Raw genomic sequence first — 17054 nt, forward strand, 5'->3', positions numbered from 1 at the left:
AATATTTTAAGAGAAGGATAATAATTTGTTAATAACTTCTTGCCTTGAACATGAAGGGTACCTAGTAATCGTAATTTGCATGCCCAGCTGAATGGGCATGAACTGTAGAGAGCGCGCTCCTGGAGTGGAGAGTGAGGGGGATGTGCCCATTATCAGGGGATTTAGGAAGTTGACAGTGTGGGTGTAAAGCCTGTTCTATATTGAAATGTAAGCCCTTAAGTGAACAGGGATATTGGGGTAGACCAGAGGGAAGGGGTAAATGAGGAACTGACCTGTTCGATTTTTGAAATGCATGTCACTTTTTATGGCAATGAATGTATTATACCCTATCACCACGTGCAGAAGAAAATAAAATACCCCACTTCAAAGATGACAAAACTCCAAGAGAGTTCATTCCAGATGTAAGATCCACATCTACAAACTTAAGTGCCCAGTTCCCATGTATAGTTTTAACATTTCCATAAAAGCCACATCTCTTCTTTATGTGAGTAAATCACACCATTAAAACTCTGAAATAGGGTCCAGCTATTCAGTCCTCGGGTTAAGTCCAGATCTTTGTTCTGTGTTGCAAACACGGGCACACCCATCAACCCACCTTCCAGCTCCAGGCGGGGCAGCTCCACCGCGCTGGGAGAGGCCTGGGCGCGGCGCTTGGATCTTTTTTGTCAGATCCACCACACAGAATGGGCACACAGTACCTCCTTTCCCACGGCCGAGGCTGTAATGACCTCAGAAAGCTTTCCTTCTGAACAAGCACATGACTGTCTGCTCTTGGGGTTCAATCTGAGGTCACCTCGGGGTGAGGGCACTGAACGAGGAACTAGTGTGACGAGACTGTTTGATTGGGTGGCGTCCAGGAAAGGCACCACTGTCCAAGCTCATGACAGCACCCTCCCTCCATCCAAACATGGACGGCTGATGGTTCTCCCGGTAAAAACGACAGAGGGGTATTGCCGCCCCTTCAGAGCATTTCCAAACTGACTGATGGCCGGGATTTATGACAGGGAGAGAGTTCGAGGGGCAGAGTTTGGGCTCCAAGGGGTCTACTCGTTCTCACCACCTGGGGTCTTCCGTCACACCACTCTGTCCCTCCCCTTCACACACATCCTGGAAGGTCCCACAGAAGGTGTTCTTTTGGGACTATTTGCACAACACAGGAACCCATGAATTGTGAAGGTTTATGTCCAAGGAGCACTTGGTTTGAAAGGCCTTGTCCACCTTAGCCAAGTTGTAGGCTGGGGCCAGACACGGAGAGAGGCAGAAGGACGGCCTTGTGAGTGATGTGGGTTCCAAGATGGGTGACAGGGCCAGGGCTGCAGCTGAGGACCCCAAATGCAAACTGGTGGTGTCTCCAGCCTCTTTCTGACACCTCTCTTAGTACGTCATGATGCTGACCTGTGGTTATGGGGCCAATCTGTATTTCCTTTTAGGGTTCGTCGGCCCTCGAGGATCCAAAGGTGCAGTGGGCCTCCCTGGCCCAGATGGACAGTCAGGTCTCACCGGCCTGCCAGGGCCAATGGGGCCCCCAGGGGACAGGGGCCTTCCTGGAGAAGTCCTGGGAGCCCAGCCCGGGCCCCGGGGAGATGCTGGACTGCCGGGACAACCTGGGCTGAAAGGCCTCCCAGGAGAGCGAGGCCTGCCTGGATTCAGGGGTAAGTCACCGAAGCAGGAGGGGAGCGGGGGCTCCCAAAGGTGGGTTCCAAATCCCTCCTGGGGAATTTGGTAAGAAGCCACAGGACTGTATGGTGCGAGTCTTGCTTTTTCTCCCCCTCACTCAGTTCCATCGTTCCTTCAGATTGTTTTAGGACAATCATCATCATCCCGCGTGTACCTTCCATGGCCAGGAAAGGGTGGCCATTGGCGATCTCTTACAAGTACAGATCAACTGATAGACTCTGTTCCCAAGTCGGGAGTGCATCAGGGCAGGGGGCTCACCAGTGCTTCCAGCAGAGTGTGTGCAGTGGGTATGAAAAAAGAGGAAGGTGCACGAGCGTCGTGAGAGGTTGAGGAGGGAGGTGGAGGCAGTCTGGAAGGCAGTGTAATCAGTTGATGTGAAATTGATGGTGTAAAAATTGTCTAATGTTGTTCACAATACTGTCAGTGTATGTTTAGCAAAGTAGAAAGACTGCCCATTGTCTGCTGAGTGAACCAGGCATCAGATGGCTTTACGTTTCCAATTTATGCAAAACTGGCATTGAGAAGCCCAAACACCCTCTCTTTAATGAGAGATTGTGTCACTGAAGAGCAAGTATTTGCATTCGGCGCACCACGCTGGAGACTGCCGGACCGTTTCGTGTTCAAACAGTCAAAGTGAAGATGCAGGATGCACCGTGACTTCATGTGTCAACCATTTGTCTGTTGACGGCGTTGTCTTCAGTGCCTGCTCCCAAGCCCAGGCAGAAGGGGCCTTCCTACATGGTGCAGGAGGCAGTGTCCCCTCCCTGGATGCCATCAGACCGAGTCGGCCATCCTTTACATGAAGACACAAGAGGGGTGAAGCTTAGTTCTCGACAGGCAGGTGGACTCACCAAGCTCAGGAGCGCAAGCTGGTCTGCGGATGAGTCTGTTGGTTCCTGGCAGGCCTGGGGGCAGGGGCACAGGACAGGTGGGTTCCATGATGATGAGACTGACCCGCGCCTCCACTGTGGGTGTCGGGCTCACTGGGAGACCCACTGTGGTGAGGCCCAAAAAACAGAAGGGCCCAAGACAGCTGGAGTTGCACGTGTGCACACACTCACTCATGCACGTGCACTTACACCGACTATGCACGCGCGTGCTCATATACATAGGCTCATATGCACACACCCACACATGTGCTCATACACACATGCACACACTGATGCACATGTGCACACGTATCCACACCGACTTATGCACATGTGATCACACACTCACGTGCATGCACACAGAGACCCACACTTGTGCCCCTACTCTCAACCCCTTACACATGCTCCCACGGTCACATTCTTACACGTACTGACATGCACACACACTCTTACACACTCCCACTCTTGCACGTGCTCACACACATGCACATCCACACACACCCATGAACCACACCGCTCCATCCACGGCCAGCCAAGCGCTCGAGCCATTGGAAGAACCACCGAGCAGTGGGGACCCGGTGGCAGGACATCTGCCCTTGCCAGCTTCACTGGTGAGCAGTCAGTGATGGAGCATGAGGTGTCACTCGGTGGCTCTCTGTGGACACTGAGGAGTCAGCAGCACTGGAGGGAGGGCGCCCTGTGTGTCTGCCTCCCGGGGCTAGTTCAAGGAGCGGCCCCTTCTCGTTCACACTTCGTGTGTCAGCCTGTCCACTGGTCTGTTCCACAATCCGCCTATGAAACTGCCCCGGACTCTTTCACAGGGGGGACTGGTAGATTTTTAAATTTAAATTTTAAATTTTAAATTCTGGTAGATTTTTTAAAACCTAGCTATTTCCTGCAGACTTAAAAATGTTTGTGCACAACAACAGAACACGGCAGCACTTTACTCCTGAGCCTGTGAAAACGTTCGACATCCCCTCAGTGACCAGCTTGTTCAGACAGAATATTTTGTTTGGTAGAAGTTTGACTCCCGAAGCGTTGGAGTTTTGAGAAGCTGTTTCCGGGTCAACTCAGTCCGCCCGTGTGATGGGGCCGCGGCAGGAGGCGGGTCCCGGGGCGCCATGTGCCGCCCGCCTTCTGGGACAGAACCTGGGAAGGAAGGAGTCGCCCAAGTCCGCGGAGTAGATGTTATTTAGCTGAGGAAAGCTGATATTTCGTAGTTGTTCCTTCTTTAATGGATGTTCTATAAATAGAAATTGATTTAAAACATTGAGCTCAGAAGCACCAGTCACGACAGACAGCTGAGGGAGCAGAACGCCTGAGTTTTCTGAGGCAACACTGAAGTCACAGAGCTGTTTCACACTCATTTATCCATGGCCTGTCCTCCCACTTCTGTGAGGGGACCCCCGGAAACCCTCACTCGGACCGTCCTGACCCTTCCGGCCCCCAGCCCCAGCTCTGTGACCTGACCTGCTCAGTTCTCTCGGGTCACCAGCCACAAGGGCATGTGGTGTGATGTTCTCTTGTCTGTGCTGTGGAGGGACAGAGGGTCATGGCAGGATCTGAGGGTCGACCTCACCGCCTGCAGCCCTGCCCCTGCCCTCTCAACACCGTCAGCACCAAGAGCAGTCGTACTGTCCCTAGGACTGTTAACGCTAAAGATGGAAACCGAAACACAGAAGGGTCCTCATTCCCACAGTAAAGCTGGAGTCCGGGAGAGACTGTGCATCCTGCTCACTGCAGGCCTTTCTCCACCATGCCGCTCACGTAATCGCGTAACTGGGACACAGCCTTGACAGTCAGGTTCTGGGTTGGTCCAAGGCTGAATTGGTCCCCTTCGTTAATGCCCCTCCCCTCCATTCCCCCAGCTTGTCTGCCTCTTCCTCTCAGGTTCCCCTGCGCATTTGGTGGGATGTCAGGAGATAAATGAGCCAGGGTACCTGGAAGTCACTGGAGGAACATTATGCACATGGCAGGCGTTGGCCCGTCCGCTGGTATTGATGGGATGAATGTAACAAACTCGAAGTTCCAAGAAGAGAGGGAAAAATGCCTAAATATAAGGAGGTCCAGGGAGTTAGTGTTTAAAAAAAACTAGAAGAAAATATATGCTTGTAGTTATCTGACCACTGGGTAGGGCAGGATATTCTAAACATAAAATCAAGTATAAAATCTGCACACAAATGTTAATATTCAGTATGTCAAGAACAAAAATTGTGGCAGCAAAGTAAACTTTACAATAGATATCAAGGATTGATAGATATCAAGGATACAAAGATATCAATTACAATTGATATCAATAGATATCAAAATTAATGTGTATGAGGAATACTAAAATCTATAAGAAAAATATCAAAATCCCCAAAAGAAAAATATCAGCAAAGAACAAAAATTTCACCAAAAAGCAAAAGTTAGGAGAAAGAAAAGTAACTCAGAATCAAAAACACACATCGTCATACAGCTTAGGCCCTGCTTTGTGCTCCGCCGTATTTCCCGGTTTCTGTCGTGGTCCAGTCCAGCCCTCAATGCTGGGAGAACAGGCAGGGGAGCAAATTGGTGCAGGCGCTCGGAGCCCAGTGTGATGGTGTGAGTTCAAAAGCCTTACATTCGAGTTTGTTTTGACCCACTAAGTCAATTTCTAGGACACTTTCCTAGAGAAATGACCTGCATCATGGGCACAGATACGTAGACCAAAAGACTCTTCCTCACAGCACTGTTTGTAAAAGCAAAAAGGGTGAGGGGCTAAAAGTGCCCATGCGGTGGGATGTTATCCATGTAGCCATTTAACACACTTGTAAAGACTATTTCAAAATGTGGCAAAGTGCTCAAAATATAACGTCAAGTGAAAAAAGCCAGATTAAAATGGTACTTATAGTGCCATGTCAGTTCTGCAAATATTACTAGGAATGTCATGTGACCAGAGAAAAGGCAGAAGGAAATAAACCAAGGTGTTAGTGATTATCTCGGGGTGATAGCTTGGGTTACTTTGATCTTATCCTTCATACTTCTTTGCATTTTCCAGAGTTCCTACAATCCAGAAAAAATTAAGTCCTATTTTTATAGAACAAGTCTGAGGAGGTAGATGTGGTTGGCAATGAACTGTATGGGGTTGGCCTCATGGCTCTTGTCTCGATTCCTGCAGGAAGCCAGGGGATGCCAGGAATGCCAGGCCTGAAAGGTCAGCCAGGCTTCCCAGGACCTTCAGGCCAGCCGGGACTGCCTGGGCCGCCAGGACAGTACGGCTTCCCAGGAGCTCCCGGCCAAGGGGGGCCCTTGGGGCTGCCAGGCGCACCAGGTCTTGGAGGTAAGGATCCCACCATCCCATCAAGGGGTCGAGGCCTCATTCGTATGACGATAGAACAAGCACCACCCCCCAGGGAGTTCTCAAACTGTGCTCCAAGGAGCCCCCCTCTCAAGAGCTGCAGGGGTTCTGAAAGTCCCACACACTGGGCAGCTTAAATGACAGAAGTTTATTCTCTCACAGTTTTGGAAGCCACAAGACTGACATCAGGGTGTCAGCAGGGTTGGTTTCTCTGAGGCCTCCCTCCTTGGTGTGTAAACAGCTGTCTTCTCCCTGTGTCCTCACACGGTCGTCCCTCAGGGTGTGTCTGTGTCCTAATTTCTTCTTATAAGGATACCAGTCATATCTAATTAGGGCCCACCATAACGACCTCATCTAACTTTAATGGCCTCTTTAAAGGCCCATCTCCAAATGCAGTCACATCCAAGGTATTGGAGGTTAGGACTTCAACATATGAATTTGAGGGGACACAATTCAGCCCATAACAGGTTCCAAAAATGGGACATGTACATCACCAAACAAGGAGAATTCACACAGCCTGAGAAAGCTGCTCATCCTTTGTAACTGTTGTGTATATTAGGGTTCTAGTTAAGATTTCATTAGGGGAAAAAAAGAAATTCCCACTGCAAAAGTTCAAAATCACTGCTGTGCTTTGAAGAGGCAAAATCGTTTCCCGAAAGTGAAATTCTTTGTTTCCTGGAGCCAGCGATGGTCAGGAGGGTGGGCAGCCCGTGAGTAACCTCAGCGACCCGGCTTAGAGCTGGCAGTGCCCCGGCGCCCGCCTCCCCATCCACCTCTGGAGCTTTGCCCTTTGGGTTCCGAAGGCGGGAGGGCTTGAGTGGGGCAAGTCGGATTCATCTGGAAGTCGTGTTTGGCTTGCGTCTCACAGGTTAGCCTTCCTTTCCAAGGAAGACCTCCTTAGAAAGACCGGCCTTCAGGTTCCACAAACTCTGGTCCCACCTTTAAAACTCACCTCTCTAACTTCAGTCTCCCATTCTCCTTCCAAGAAGTTTTTCTTGTCAAGAGTTTTTGTAATCAATGCCTTAAAAGTGTCGTAGAGAAGTTCTCTCTGTGTGTGCTTTGTTGGTCCTGCTTCATTTTCCTTCCCCCTCTCTTTGACAGGTCTGCCTGGAGACAGAGGGGAGCCAGGTGACACAGGTGTCCCTGGCCCTGTGGGCATGAAGGGTGTCCCTGGTGACAGAGGTGACCCTGGGTTGTTAGGTGAGAGAGGTCACCCAGGAAGCCCTGGATTTAAAGGAATGGCCGGAATGCCTGGTATCCCAGGACCAAAAGGTAACTGTAACAGGATGAGGGAATTACCTTGCAGGGTTGCTGGGTGGGTTACCCTGGGACCTGGGGCAGCTGTGCCAGGAGAGGCCAGCCCCCAACGCCTGCAGGCTGCAGCATCTGGACTCCTCTGCCCAGGAGGCATCAGACCCTGGGAAAACAGGCCAGTGCTCTTAGGCTGGTGGGACTCGTGTGCCCCAAATGCCAGTTTATTGATTTACCAAGGGCAGGACTGCCTGAAGACCAGGACTTACTATCTGGTGGGGAACTTTGTGGAGAGGCCCCTCGGGAGACTAGATTCAGATCCTGAGGCCAGTTAGTGAACAAAAACCAGAACACAGGAGAAGCTTGGCCACCACACGGGTTTATTTGCACCCAAACTGAGACCAGTTTTTCTAGAAGCCGGCCTCTGGCCCTTCACTGTTGTGCAGAGACACAGTGATCTGTTTCTGCCATGGTCCTTTGCCGGATTTCCATGCTGGGTGCAGTGTGAACGTCATGTTAACATCTAGGGCCCTTTCCAACCTCTTCTCGGGGTCCATGGACCTAGGGGACTTCCAGTTTTCCTCGTGTCTTTCTGCCTGACCGCTGTGCATTTGCCCTATGTCTTGTCCCCAGTGGCCAGATGGCAGAAAGGCTGACTCCGTACCCCTCGGTCTGTATGTAGGTTGGCAGACAAGCCCCTTAGGAAATGGTGTCCCGGAAATCCCTGTTTTAGGTTGAGAATCTTGGCATCTTCTCATGTGGGTTACTCTGTGGGCATGTCATGGGTGAGCGAGCCTGAATTACCCCGTGCGTTTATCCATGCCTAACCCAGCACTTTTCTCCTTCCCTCTGAAGGGGGCAGAGGCTCACCCGGGATGGACGGCTTCCAAGGCGTGCTGGGACTCAAAGGGAGACCCGGGCTCCCGGGAAGCAAAGGAGAGGCCGGCTTTTTTGGAGTTCCGGGGTTGAAGGGTCTGGCTGGTGAGCCAGGTGTGAAAGGTACGCCCGCCTCTCTTAAGGTCTTTCTGACTGGGTTGAGACTCACTTTCGTGGGGGCCTAACACTGCTCAGGACGAATCTTCCAGGAACCCAGATGCTAGATGCTGTTAAAAAACAAACTAATTAACTAACTAACAAAAACGGGAAGGCTTTATCCCTGCCTCAACACCCTGCCAGTGTAAGGGAATAATCCTGACCAAAGGAAACTTCTGAGAACAGAAATGACAGCAGCATTAAGACTCAAAAGCGTCATAAGAAACATCCCCCACCACGGTTACTCCATGGTGAGCGCAGGGAGGTGAGGCCAGGTGAAAAGCAGAAGGTAAATTCTAAAAGAGAGGCGTACCGATGGCAAAGCAGGGACACAGCACTCCAGGTGGAAGGACAACATATGCCAGAGAGACGTGACCCACAGAAAGGCATGGGCAGGCATCTCGGACCCCATGGGTGAGGCTCCTTGTTCAGGAAGTGTGCTACCCACAAGCCACATTCTCATGACTTTTGTTCAGACACCTTTGTTCTGAAATTATCACAATGGTCTCTGAAAGCTTAATTACTAATGACAAGTGTTGATGAGGATGTGGAGAAACGGGAACCCTTATCTGCTGCTGGTGGGAACATAAAATGGTGCAGCCAGTGTGGAAACTGTTTGATAGTTTCTTAAAAAGTTAAACATGGTTACCCAGGAGTTCCTCTCCTGGGTGTACACCCAAGAGAACTGGAAACACGTATCCGTACAAAACTTGTATGTGAATGTTCACAGCAGCATTATTCATAATAGCCAGAAGTAGAACTGTCCATCACAGGTAAACAAAATGCAGTATAGCCGTATAAAGGAGTGTTATTCAGCCATAAAAAAGAATGAGGTTCTGGTACATGCTACAGCACGGACAAACATTGAAAACATTACACCACATATTATCTGCTTATGTTAACAAGAAATGTCCAGAATAGGCAAGTCCATAGAGACAAAAAGTAGCGTAGCGGTCTCCTAGGACTGTGGGCAGGGAACAGTTGGGGAATGACTGCTGATGGGTGCAGGGTTTCTTTTTGGAGTGATGAAAAGTTCTATAGTTAGATTGTGGTTGTGGTTGCACAACTCTGAATATACTAAAAACCATTGAATTGTCCTCTTTAAGTGAGTAATTTTTAAAAAAAAATTTTTTTTAATTTTTTTAATTTTTTTAAAAAATTACTCCACCAAGAGCCATAACTTGTACAAATTCTTAGAAAAATAGAAACTGCAGTCTAGGGCACTACTTCTTCCAAGCTTTGTACTCACACTTGCATTTTCAGATAATCTTCCTGTTAGCTTAGAGATTTCAGGCCATTGAGCAAGAAATGATATTTTTAAATTAAATTTAAGATGAAATCACCCTTGGATTCCACACCGTTTTCCGTCGGCTCCACTCGCCCTTCTCCTGCAGCCTGCTTGGAGTGACATTAACCGTGGAGTGCCCGACCCTCCCTGGACGGCGAGCTCTCCAAAGGCAGAAACAGTTATGGTTTTGTTCCGTCAGTGTCTAGCCCAGCACTGACTACTCAGTAGATGTTCAGTGAATGAAACTAAATTTTTTTTATTCAGCCAAATCTCACTTACCAGCCGCCCTCTCATCCAATGAACATAGATTCCAGAACATTCTCAGCCTGAACTCTATGCCACAATCCCCTGACCAGCCGCCAGCTGCCTGAGCTCCAAGCCCACCGTCTCCTTAGAGGCTCCCTTGCAGTATCCCACCAGCTTCTTGCTGTGACCTCCCCAGCTCTGGCTGACCCTTGGTGAATTCTGAGGCTCTGCTGGTGCCTGCAGGAAGAGGGCTAAGCCAGCGTCCTTCCTCACTGAGCCTTCCTGCTTGTGATCAAGTTTGATCGCTGTCTCGTCAGAGTGCAAATAAATAACACAGTGTCACGTTCTTTGTCACCCCGTCACACGCATCCCTGGGTTGTCCTGGCAGCACTGTGCGGGGAGCAGGTCTTCCATCCGCCTGCTCTGTGCCCACACTCCACTCGCATAGAGAGAAGTGGGTGGAGGAGAAGACAGGCGTTTTCCATGGCCCGGGTCTCTCTCAGAGAGCCCCATCCCAGCTCACAGGCTTCCAGGTCAGGATAGACACGCGCCCCACTCAGGGCCTCTCGGCGCTCGGGCCTGGAGGGACAGCAGCAGCTGAGAGGCCTCCCCTACCTGTGTTCTTCACCTGGTCCAGAGGCCAAGGGAAAGACAGCATTGTGATTGCCTTGCAGGCAGCCGAGGGGACCCTGGCCCCCCAGGACCACCTCCCATCATCCTGCCAGAAATGAAAGACATCAAAGGAGAGAAAGGAGATGAAGGACCCATGGGACTGAAAGGATACCTGGGCCTAAAAGGTGAGGTGTCGCCGAAGCTGGGCCGGACCCCCGAGCCGTCTGGTCTGGGGCCGCACTCCCTCCGCCCCTGCCTCTCAGCCTGGAGGAACAGCGGCTTCTGCCCAGAGGCTCCCCTGCGCCCTGCCAGCCTGCGTTGTGTTCAGCTCCCCTCACGCCCTGACGTGGCTCGCGGGTTGTTCGTTGAGGCCTGAGTAACCTCGGTTCCTGTTTTGAGATTTGCAGCCCTGGGGACTGCGGAGTTGACAGCTTGGCGGGGGACAGGTGCTGGCCCTCCCCAGGGCCTCACCCCCGCTGTCTTCCTGCAGGTCTTCCAGGAATGCCGGGGATCCCTGGGCTGTCGGGCATCCCTGGGCTGCCCGGGAGGCCCGGCCACATCAAAGGAGTCAAAGGAGACGTCGGCGTGCCCGGAGTGCCCGGTCTGCCGGGATTCCCTGGGGTGCCTGGCCCCCCCGGGATCATAGGGTTTCCAGGGTTCACGGGAAGTAGGGTAAGTGAGCACCTCGTACCCCACGTCTTCTGTCACCTGCTCTCCCTCTGCTCGTGACCAGAGCGCTGTGGTCCAGCATTTACGGGGTGCGCGTGGCCAGGCCCAGGTTCAGAGTGGGAGCCTCAGGCTGTCCAGATCCCCAGGCAGTGTAAGGAGCCACTGGGCTCGCACCAGCTCCAATGGGGATTTGAGTGCCGCCCACGGTCCCGGCCTTTTCTGGGGGACTTGTGTGGGACCAACCATGGGGTCTGCATTTTTCCGTGGGGGACTTAAGAGAACTAAACTTGAATTTCCCGAGATAACGAGCACATATGTGACATCAGGACATAAGGGACAAGAGAGCCCCTTACCAAATCATACCGCAGACAACATCCCGGGCTGCCGTTCACTCACTTCTTCACTCAGCGCAGGTCTCTTGAGCCCTTGCTGTGTGCCGAGCTCTGTGTTGTCGTGGTCACAGTGTGTGCCCTGACCTCAGGCAGGGCGCCCGCCTCTCCACACCTGTGTCCTTGCCTGTAAAGCTCGGATAACGGCCACCTTGCAGGTTTATCGAGTGCAGTGGAGACAGTGTGTGTAACATGACACAGAGCGGCTCTCCACAGGTTGTATTTCATGGAATTCTCTTTTTATCCCCTTTTGTTTAAAGGTATTATATCCTCACAGTCCTCAGCACACAGCTGACTCATTTCTGGCATTCACAGTGGGATCAGCATGTTTGGGGCAGATCAGAAGGTCTGGCCACTCTGTGGTAAACCTCTAGCGACAGGCCCTAGCTTGGCCTTCTGTCTAGCCCACCCCGGTGTACACGATGTTCTCAGAATTCTTCAGGTGTCTTCCTTCCATCACTCCCAAAATCTGTAGCTGGCGGGACCTTATACTCAGTCTTATCTGCAGCTAGTCAGGTCACTTAAAAAAGACACATATGACAATGTGTGTTCCCGGCAGTTTATTCATAATAGCCAAAAACTGGGAAAGAGCTCAAATGCCTGTCAACAGGAGAAAGAGTAAGTAAACATGGTACATTCAGACAGTGGGCTGGTACACAGCAGTAAAAAGAGGATTATTGATAAATGCAATAACATGACTGAATCTCACAGAGTTTGTGTTGAATGAAATAAACCAGAAATAGAAAGTACATATGATAGGATTCCATTTTTGTCAAGTTAGAGAACGAACAAGACTATTTGATAGAGGTGTGTCGAAAGAGTGGCTTCCTTGGGCAGGATTATTGACTAGGAAAGGGCACAAAGGAACTTTCTAGAGTGCTGAAAATGTTCTGTGTCTTTATCTGGGTGGCACATGAGTAAAAATTTATTGCGTGTTTAAGATGAGTGCAGTGCACTCATCTTAAGTTATGCCTTAATGAAGCAAACTTTAAGAAATAAAAATAGATTATTATCCAAACAAGAGTGCAGCCACCTCCCCCAACTCCTCCCACAAAATGGAGCTACATTAACAATGTAGAGACTGAAGTTAAGCCATGCTAGAAAAGGGTAATAGCATTGGTGCTGCAGTTCTGAAGTCCCAGGTTGCTGCTCAAGTGGGGACCAGAAGGATGGAGGTAGACCAGAACGCCCACCCTCCCTCTGAGGAGGAACCCACTTCAGACAAGAGAACCATGGTTTCTGTGGAGTCACAGAGCGACCCAGACCTCATCCCAGTCTCATTATCAGCTACCAACACTGTTATGGAGAAGTCTCACTCTCTCCACAGATGGAAGTACACACCATGGAACTGTTGTATAATATAGAGAGCAAGTTCTGGAATCTGGCAGCCCAAGTTGATCTCCCAATTCTGCCACTTACTAGCTGAGTGACCTTGACAAAATTACTTAGCATCTCTGTGCCTCAATTTCCTCATCTATCAAATGGGAAATAATGGCACCTACCTCATAGGGTTGTCGTGAGGCTTCAGTGAAGCTCCTGAGATGGGACCCACACATTCCCCGTGTAAAGCCTGGCAGAGGGTAGGATGCAGTCAGCCGTGATTACCATCACCACCGTCATGACTGTGATCTGCATCACCGATGTTATTAATTTCAACAGAGCTGCAGGCTTGTTTCATTTTTACCGTGTTACTGTTCAATAAGAACGGGTAAGGAAACCACCTACTGTGTTGACCTGAAAAGCTTTAGAGGTTTTCTACAAAATGACAGGATCGCATACCTTGAGTGTTGTTTTCAGCAAACCGAATAGTTGGATATGCTCTCCCTTCCCAATGACAACTAATTTCCTGAACAGCCTTCTAAGGTGGTTTCGTGTGTGACTTTGCCCTAGGGTGACAAGGGAGCTCCGGGGAGAGCAGGCCTTTACGGCGAGGTTGGCCGCACAGGTGATTTCGGTGAGTGTTGCTCGGATGGTGAAAAGAGGGCGTCCACCGTCCAGAGCATTCTGGGCAGGTGTGGTGATCCCAGACCTACAGACGCTATTAGTTATTTGGAAGCAAATTATCTTATTAAGAATGCAGCACAACAGGGGTCGGCCTGGTGGTGTAGGTTCACAGGTTCGGATCCCGGGCGGGGACCTATGCACTGCTCATCAAGCCACACTGTGGCAGGCATCCCACATATAAAGTAGAGGAAGATGGGCACGGATGTTAGCCCGGGGCCAATCTTCTTCAGCAAAAAGAGGAGAATTGGCAACAGATGTTAGCTCGGGGCTAATCTTCCTCACCAAAACAAAAAGAATGTAGCACAACAGAAGCTGCAAAGCTCACCACCTCCCAATAGGAAGACCTGGTGTCAGCCATCTTTTTTGCACGTAACAGGTGATATTGGAGACACCATAGATTTACCAGGAAGCCCGGGCCTGAAGGGGGAACGGGGCCTCACTGGAATACCAGGTACGTAAGTCATTTTCCATCTCTTCATCTCAGCAACAGCCCTGACCCTTGTCTGTGTGATCACTCAGGACCTGGCTTGCCAAGTGTGTCACTATTTGGTAAGCACTATGCATCATGTTATAGGAAATGGTTTGAGGTCTTCAAGCCCAACGTGCAAGGAAGACTCTGGAATTTTTAATTAAGTTAAATGTGAAGACAAAGTCAGGAAACCCCCCTCTGCCTCTTCCTGAGAGAGAAGATGGGAGAAGCTATGGCCCATAAAATATGGCTCCTGGAAAAGAAGCAGTGTCTGGCCTATAGGGACACCTTATAGGGTGTGAGGCAAATGACAATGACTAGAACTTCTTGCAGAGAAGGGTCTAGAAGAAAGGGCAGTGGAGTCAGGCCCATCTCTTGAGTAGGCAACAAGGAGCAGCCCCCAGCCCCGTACACCTCAGGGTGCCCCATGGGGCACAGCAGCTTACTCATGTCCTCTGAGCATCACTGAAGTTCAAGGTCAAAATTCCTGCCTGTAGTGATGCCCCAAGGGACTTGCATAGATGCCTCCTTCCTGGGGACTTTATCTTAGGGAACCCACATGGCTTAAGCTGCCTGGAGCCCCAGGTCCTCCCAGGGATGGTCCTGGTGGGAGGGAAGGGTCTGTCCATGTGATCAGCCAACAGGGAGGATGCTGAGCTGGTTCTTTACCTAGAAAAAGCTCCAGAATGGAAAGGAGCTTTCCATCTAGCGTGGGAGCAGAATTGTCCCTCTGGAGCAGGCAACGTCACCTACCGGCCTCTCTGGGCACATGTGGATCTATAATTTGGTCTCCTGATGGCTTTCCTCCTGGTCACAGGGGAAGCCTGGGCTGCTGAGCCTTCTGCCTCTTGGCTGGCTGAATCTCCCATCCTAAATAATTACTTTGGCAGTTTGGTTTGTAAAAGCAGAAATGTGAGACCATCTTGCCACATGTGTCACTAACAATGCCCCTTTTGTTCCACTGAAATGTGTAGGGGAGGAGAAGCTACGCCCCTCCAGGAATTATGGTTGTTACCTTTGAACGTTTAGGTTGTAGTTAGACTGTGGGCCCAGGAAGTAGAGCCTCCCCCGTGTCCATGGCCAGGAGACTGTATCTCAGAACTGTGGTCCCGGGGGCAAGGGGGCAATGACAGTTGTGTCAACCACTCTTGGAGGTGTTCCATTCTCCCTAAGACAAGTGAGGTGTGCCTAAGTGGGGTCAGCCACAGAGCCTTGCCCATGCAGCAGAGCGGTGGGCTGAGGAGCCCTGAGTCAGATCAGCTCCCAGACGTGAGGGGCACTAGGGAGCCAGGGCCCAGGCCTGGTCTCTCGGAGGATGAGACGGCAAGCTATGCTGGACTCGCTCAGTTTGGGTGGAGGTGATGGCAGTGGTTCATGAAAGAAGACGCACTGGGTAAATAGGGGTTCAGAGCAGATTTTTAAAACAATAAAAGAATCAAAAAATAAGCAGAACCTTTTAGATAATTTTTCTTTATGAGCACAAAAACATTAACAGTATTTTTTTGTAAGCAGTAGTCTCAGAAATTTAAGGAGACACTGGACAACAGTGATTATGTGGAATTCAGGTTGGTCTGAAGTTTTCAAAACCTTCCAGCATACCAGAAAACACCAAAAACATTTTCACATAGACTGTTGTCACTAACAGACTTAGCATTTCTCAAAGTCTGCCCGATGACCACCTCAGAATCACCTGAGATGCTTGTTTAAAATGCAGGTTCCAGGCCTCATCCCAGATCTACTAAGCCAGCTCTGGGAGAGGCTCAAACATCTACAGGTGTAACTAGTTCCCCAGATTTCTGTGGCCCATGACACGTTCAAAACCACTCTAATAAGGACCCCGATTAGTGATCTATTGCTACTTAGCAAATAATCCCAAAATGCAGTGGTTTAGAACAGCCTCAAGCAGGTGTTACCTCATACGGTTTCTGTGGGCCAGGAATTTGGGATCAGGGTGGTTCTGACTCAGGTCTCTCATGAGATTCCAGTCGTGATGTCAGCAGGGCCACGTTGTCTGAAGGCTGGAGTGGGGCTGGAGGATCCACTTCCAAGATGGCGCCCCCCACATGCCCGTGGGTGGGAGGCCTCAGTTCCTCCTCCATGTGGGCATATCTCAGGGCTGCTTGAACGTCCTCATCATGTGGCAGCTGGCTTCCTCCAGAGCGAGCGATCCCAGAGAGGGGACAAAGTGAAAGCAATGATGAATTTTATGGCCTAGGCTTGAAGTGACACCCCACCATTTCTGCAGTGTCCTGGTGGTCACACAGTTCAGCCCGGTGCAGTGTGGGAGGGGACTGCATGAGGGCATGAATGCCAGGACATGGGGACCATTGGGTGCCAGCATGAGGCTGCTGACCACAGGCTCAGGTAAAATTAGGTAACTAGGTAAAAAATTAGTCGAGGAAGGAACGTGTTTGGATGCCCATCCCCATTCACAAGAGAAGCACCAGTGTGGTGTGGCAGTGTCCTTTAAGAGGCGTCCCCTTGAACCCTACGAGCATTAAGCCTCAGTGATGCAGTTTCTGTGGTTTGTTCCAAGCAGCAAATCTGTGGTTACAGGTCTAAAGGGATTCTTTGGAGAGAAGGGAACAGAGGGCGAAGTTGGCTTCCCCGGCATAACAGGCGCAGTGGGCGTCCAAGGCCCCCCCGGACTGAAAGGGCAGACAGGTAAAATCTCTTGCATCACACGCTCTTCCTCCAGTGCCGCCCTCCCCGGGGCATGGCTGGATGGGGCAGCAGCCTGTGGGGCTGAGCGGGGCCGAGCCTCAAAATCTGCAAGACCCCAGACAGAAGCAGCCAGTTGGCCCGTGTCCTTGTCACGTCACACCCCTCCCTGTGAAGCTGGCTCTTCATTGTTGCTGGTCCACCTGGCTCTGCCTTAGGGCCAACCACACAGAAAGAAACAGCTGACCCACCTAGGGGACCCACAGGGACAGGGAGCCGCCCTGACGGAAGCGTCTCCATCTCTCCCTAAACACAGACTGAGTTCCTGTCACAGGACCCCTTTCCTGCACTGAATATGCAGAGAATCGTTTGGGGGCCCCAAGTTAACGGCAGAGAGCCACGGGGGAACTGGCTTCCGCTTTTTTGTTGTTGCTGCCCTTGCTTTGTTTTCCCTTTGTTCTTGCCCAGGCCCTGGGAGCTCTGGGAGGCTGGTCCTCTCATGGGCTCTCCAGACTTCCGTTTAGATGATGGGGCGGGAATAAGAAAGCACAGGCTGTTCTCTTTGGCC

At 50.8% G+C, this 17054-nt stretch overlaps 1 protein-coding gene across 3 annotated transcripts in view; it reads left to right on the forward strand.

The window, feature by feature from the left end:
- The window catches only part of COL4A2 (collagen type IV alpha 2 chain), a 188893-nt gene that overhangs the window by 157557 nt on the left and 14282 nt on the right, over positions 1-17054 (forward strand). For all 3 annotated transcript variants that reach the window (XM_058548477.1, XM_058548476.1, XM_058548474.1), the window contains exons 29-37: positions 1431-1652; positions 5686-5847; positions 6967-7137; positions 7972-8115; positions 10357-10479; positions 10785-10966; positions 13243-13306; positions 13733-13807; positions 16382-16489. In XM_058548477.1, coding sequence (XP_058404460.1) covers positions 1431-1652; positions 5686-5847; positions 6967-7137; positions 7972-8115; positions 10357-10479; positions 10785-10966; positions 13243-13306; positions 13733-13807; positions 16382-16489 — 1251 coding nt within the window. The remainder of the gene's footprint in view (positions 1-1430; positions 1653-5685; positions 5848-6966; positions 7138-7971; positions 8116-10356; positions 10480-10784; positions 10967-13242; positions 13307-13732; positions 13808-16381; positions 16490-17054) is intronic.

This window comes from Diceros bicornis, chromosome 9, assembly GCF_020826845.1.
Source record: "Diceros bicornis minor isolate mBicDic1 chromosome 9, mDicBic1.mat.cur, whole genome shotgun sequence".
NCBI lineage: Eukaryota > Metazoa > Chordata > Mammalia > Perissodactyla > Rhinocerotidae > Diceros > Diceros bicornis.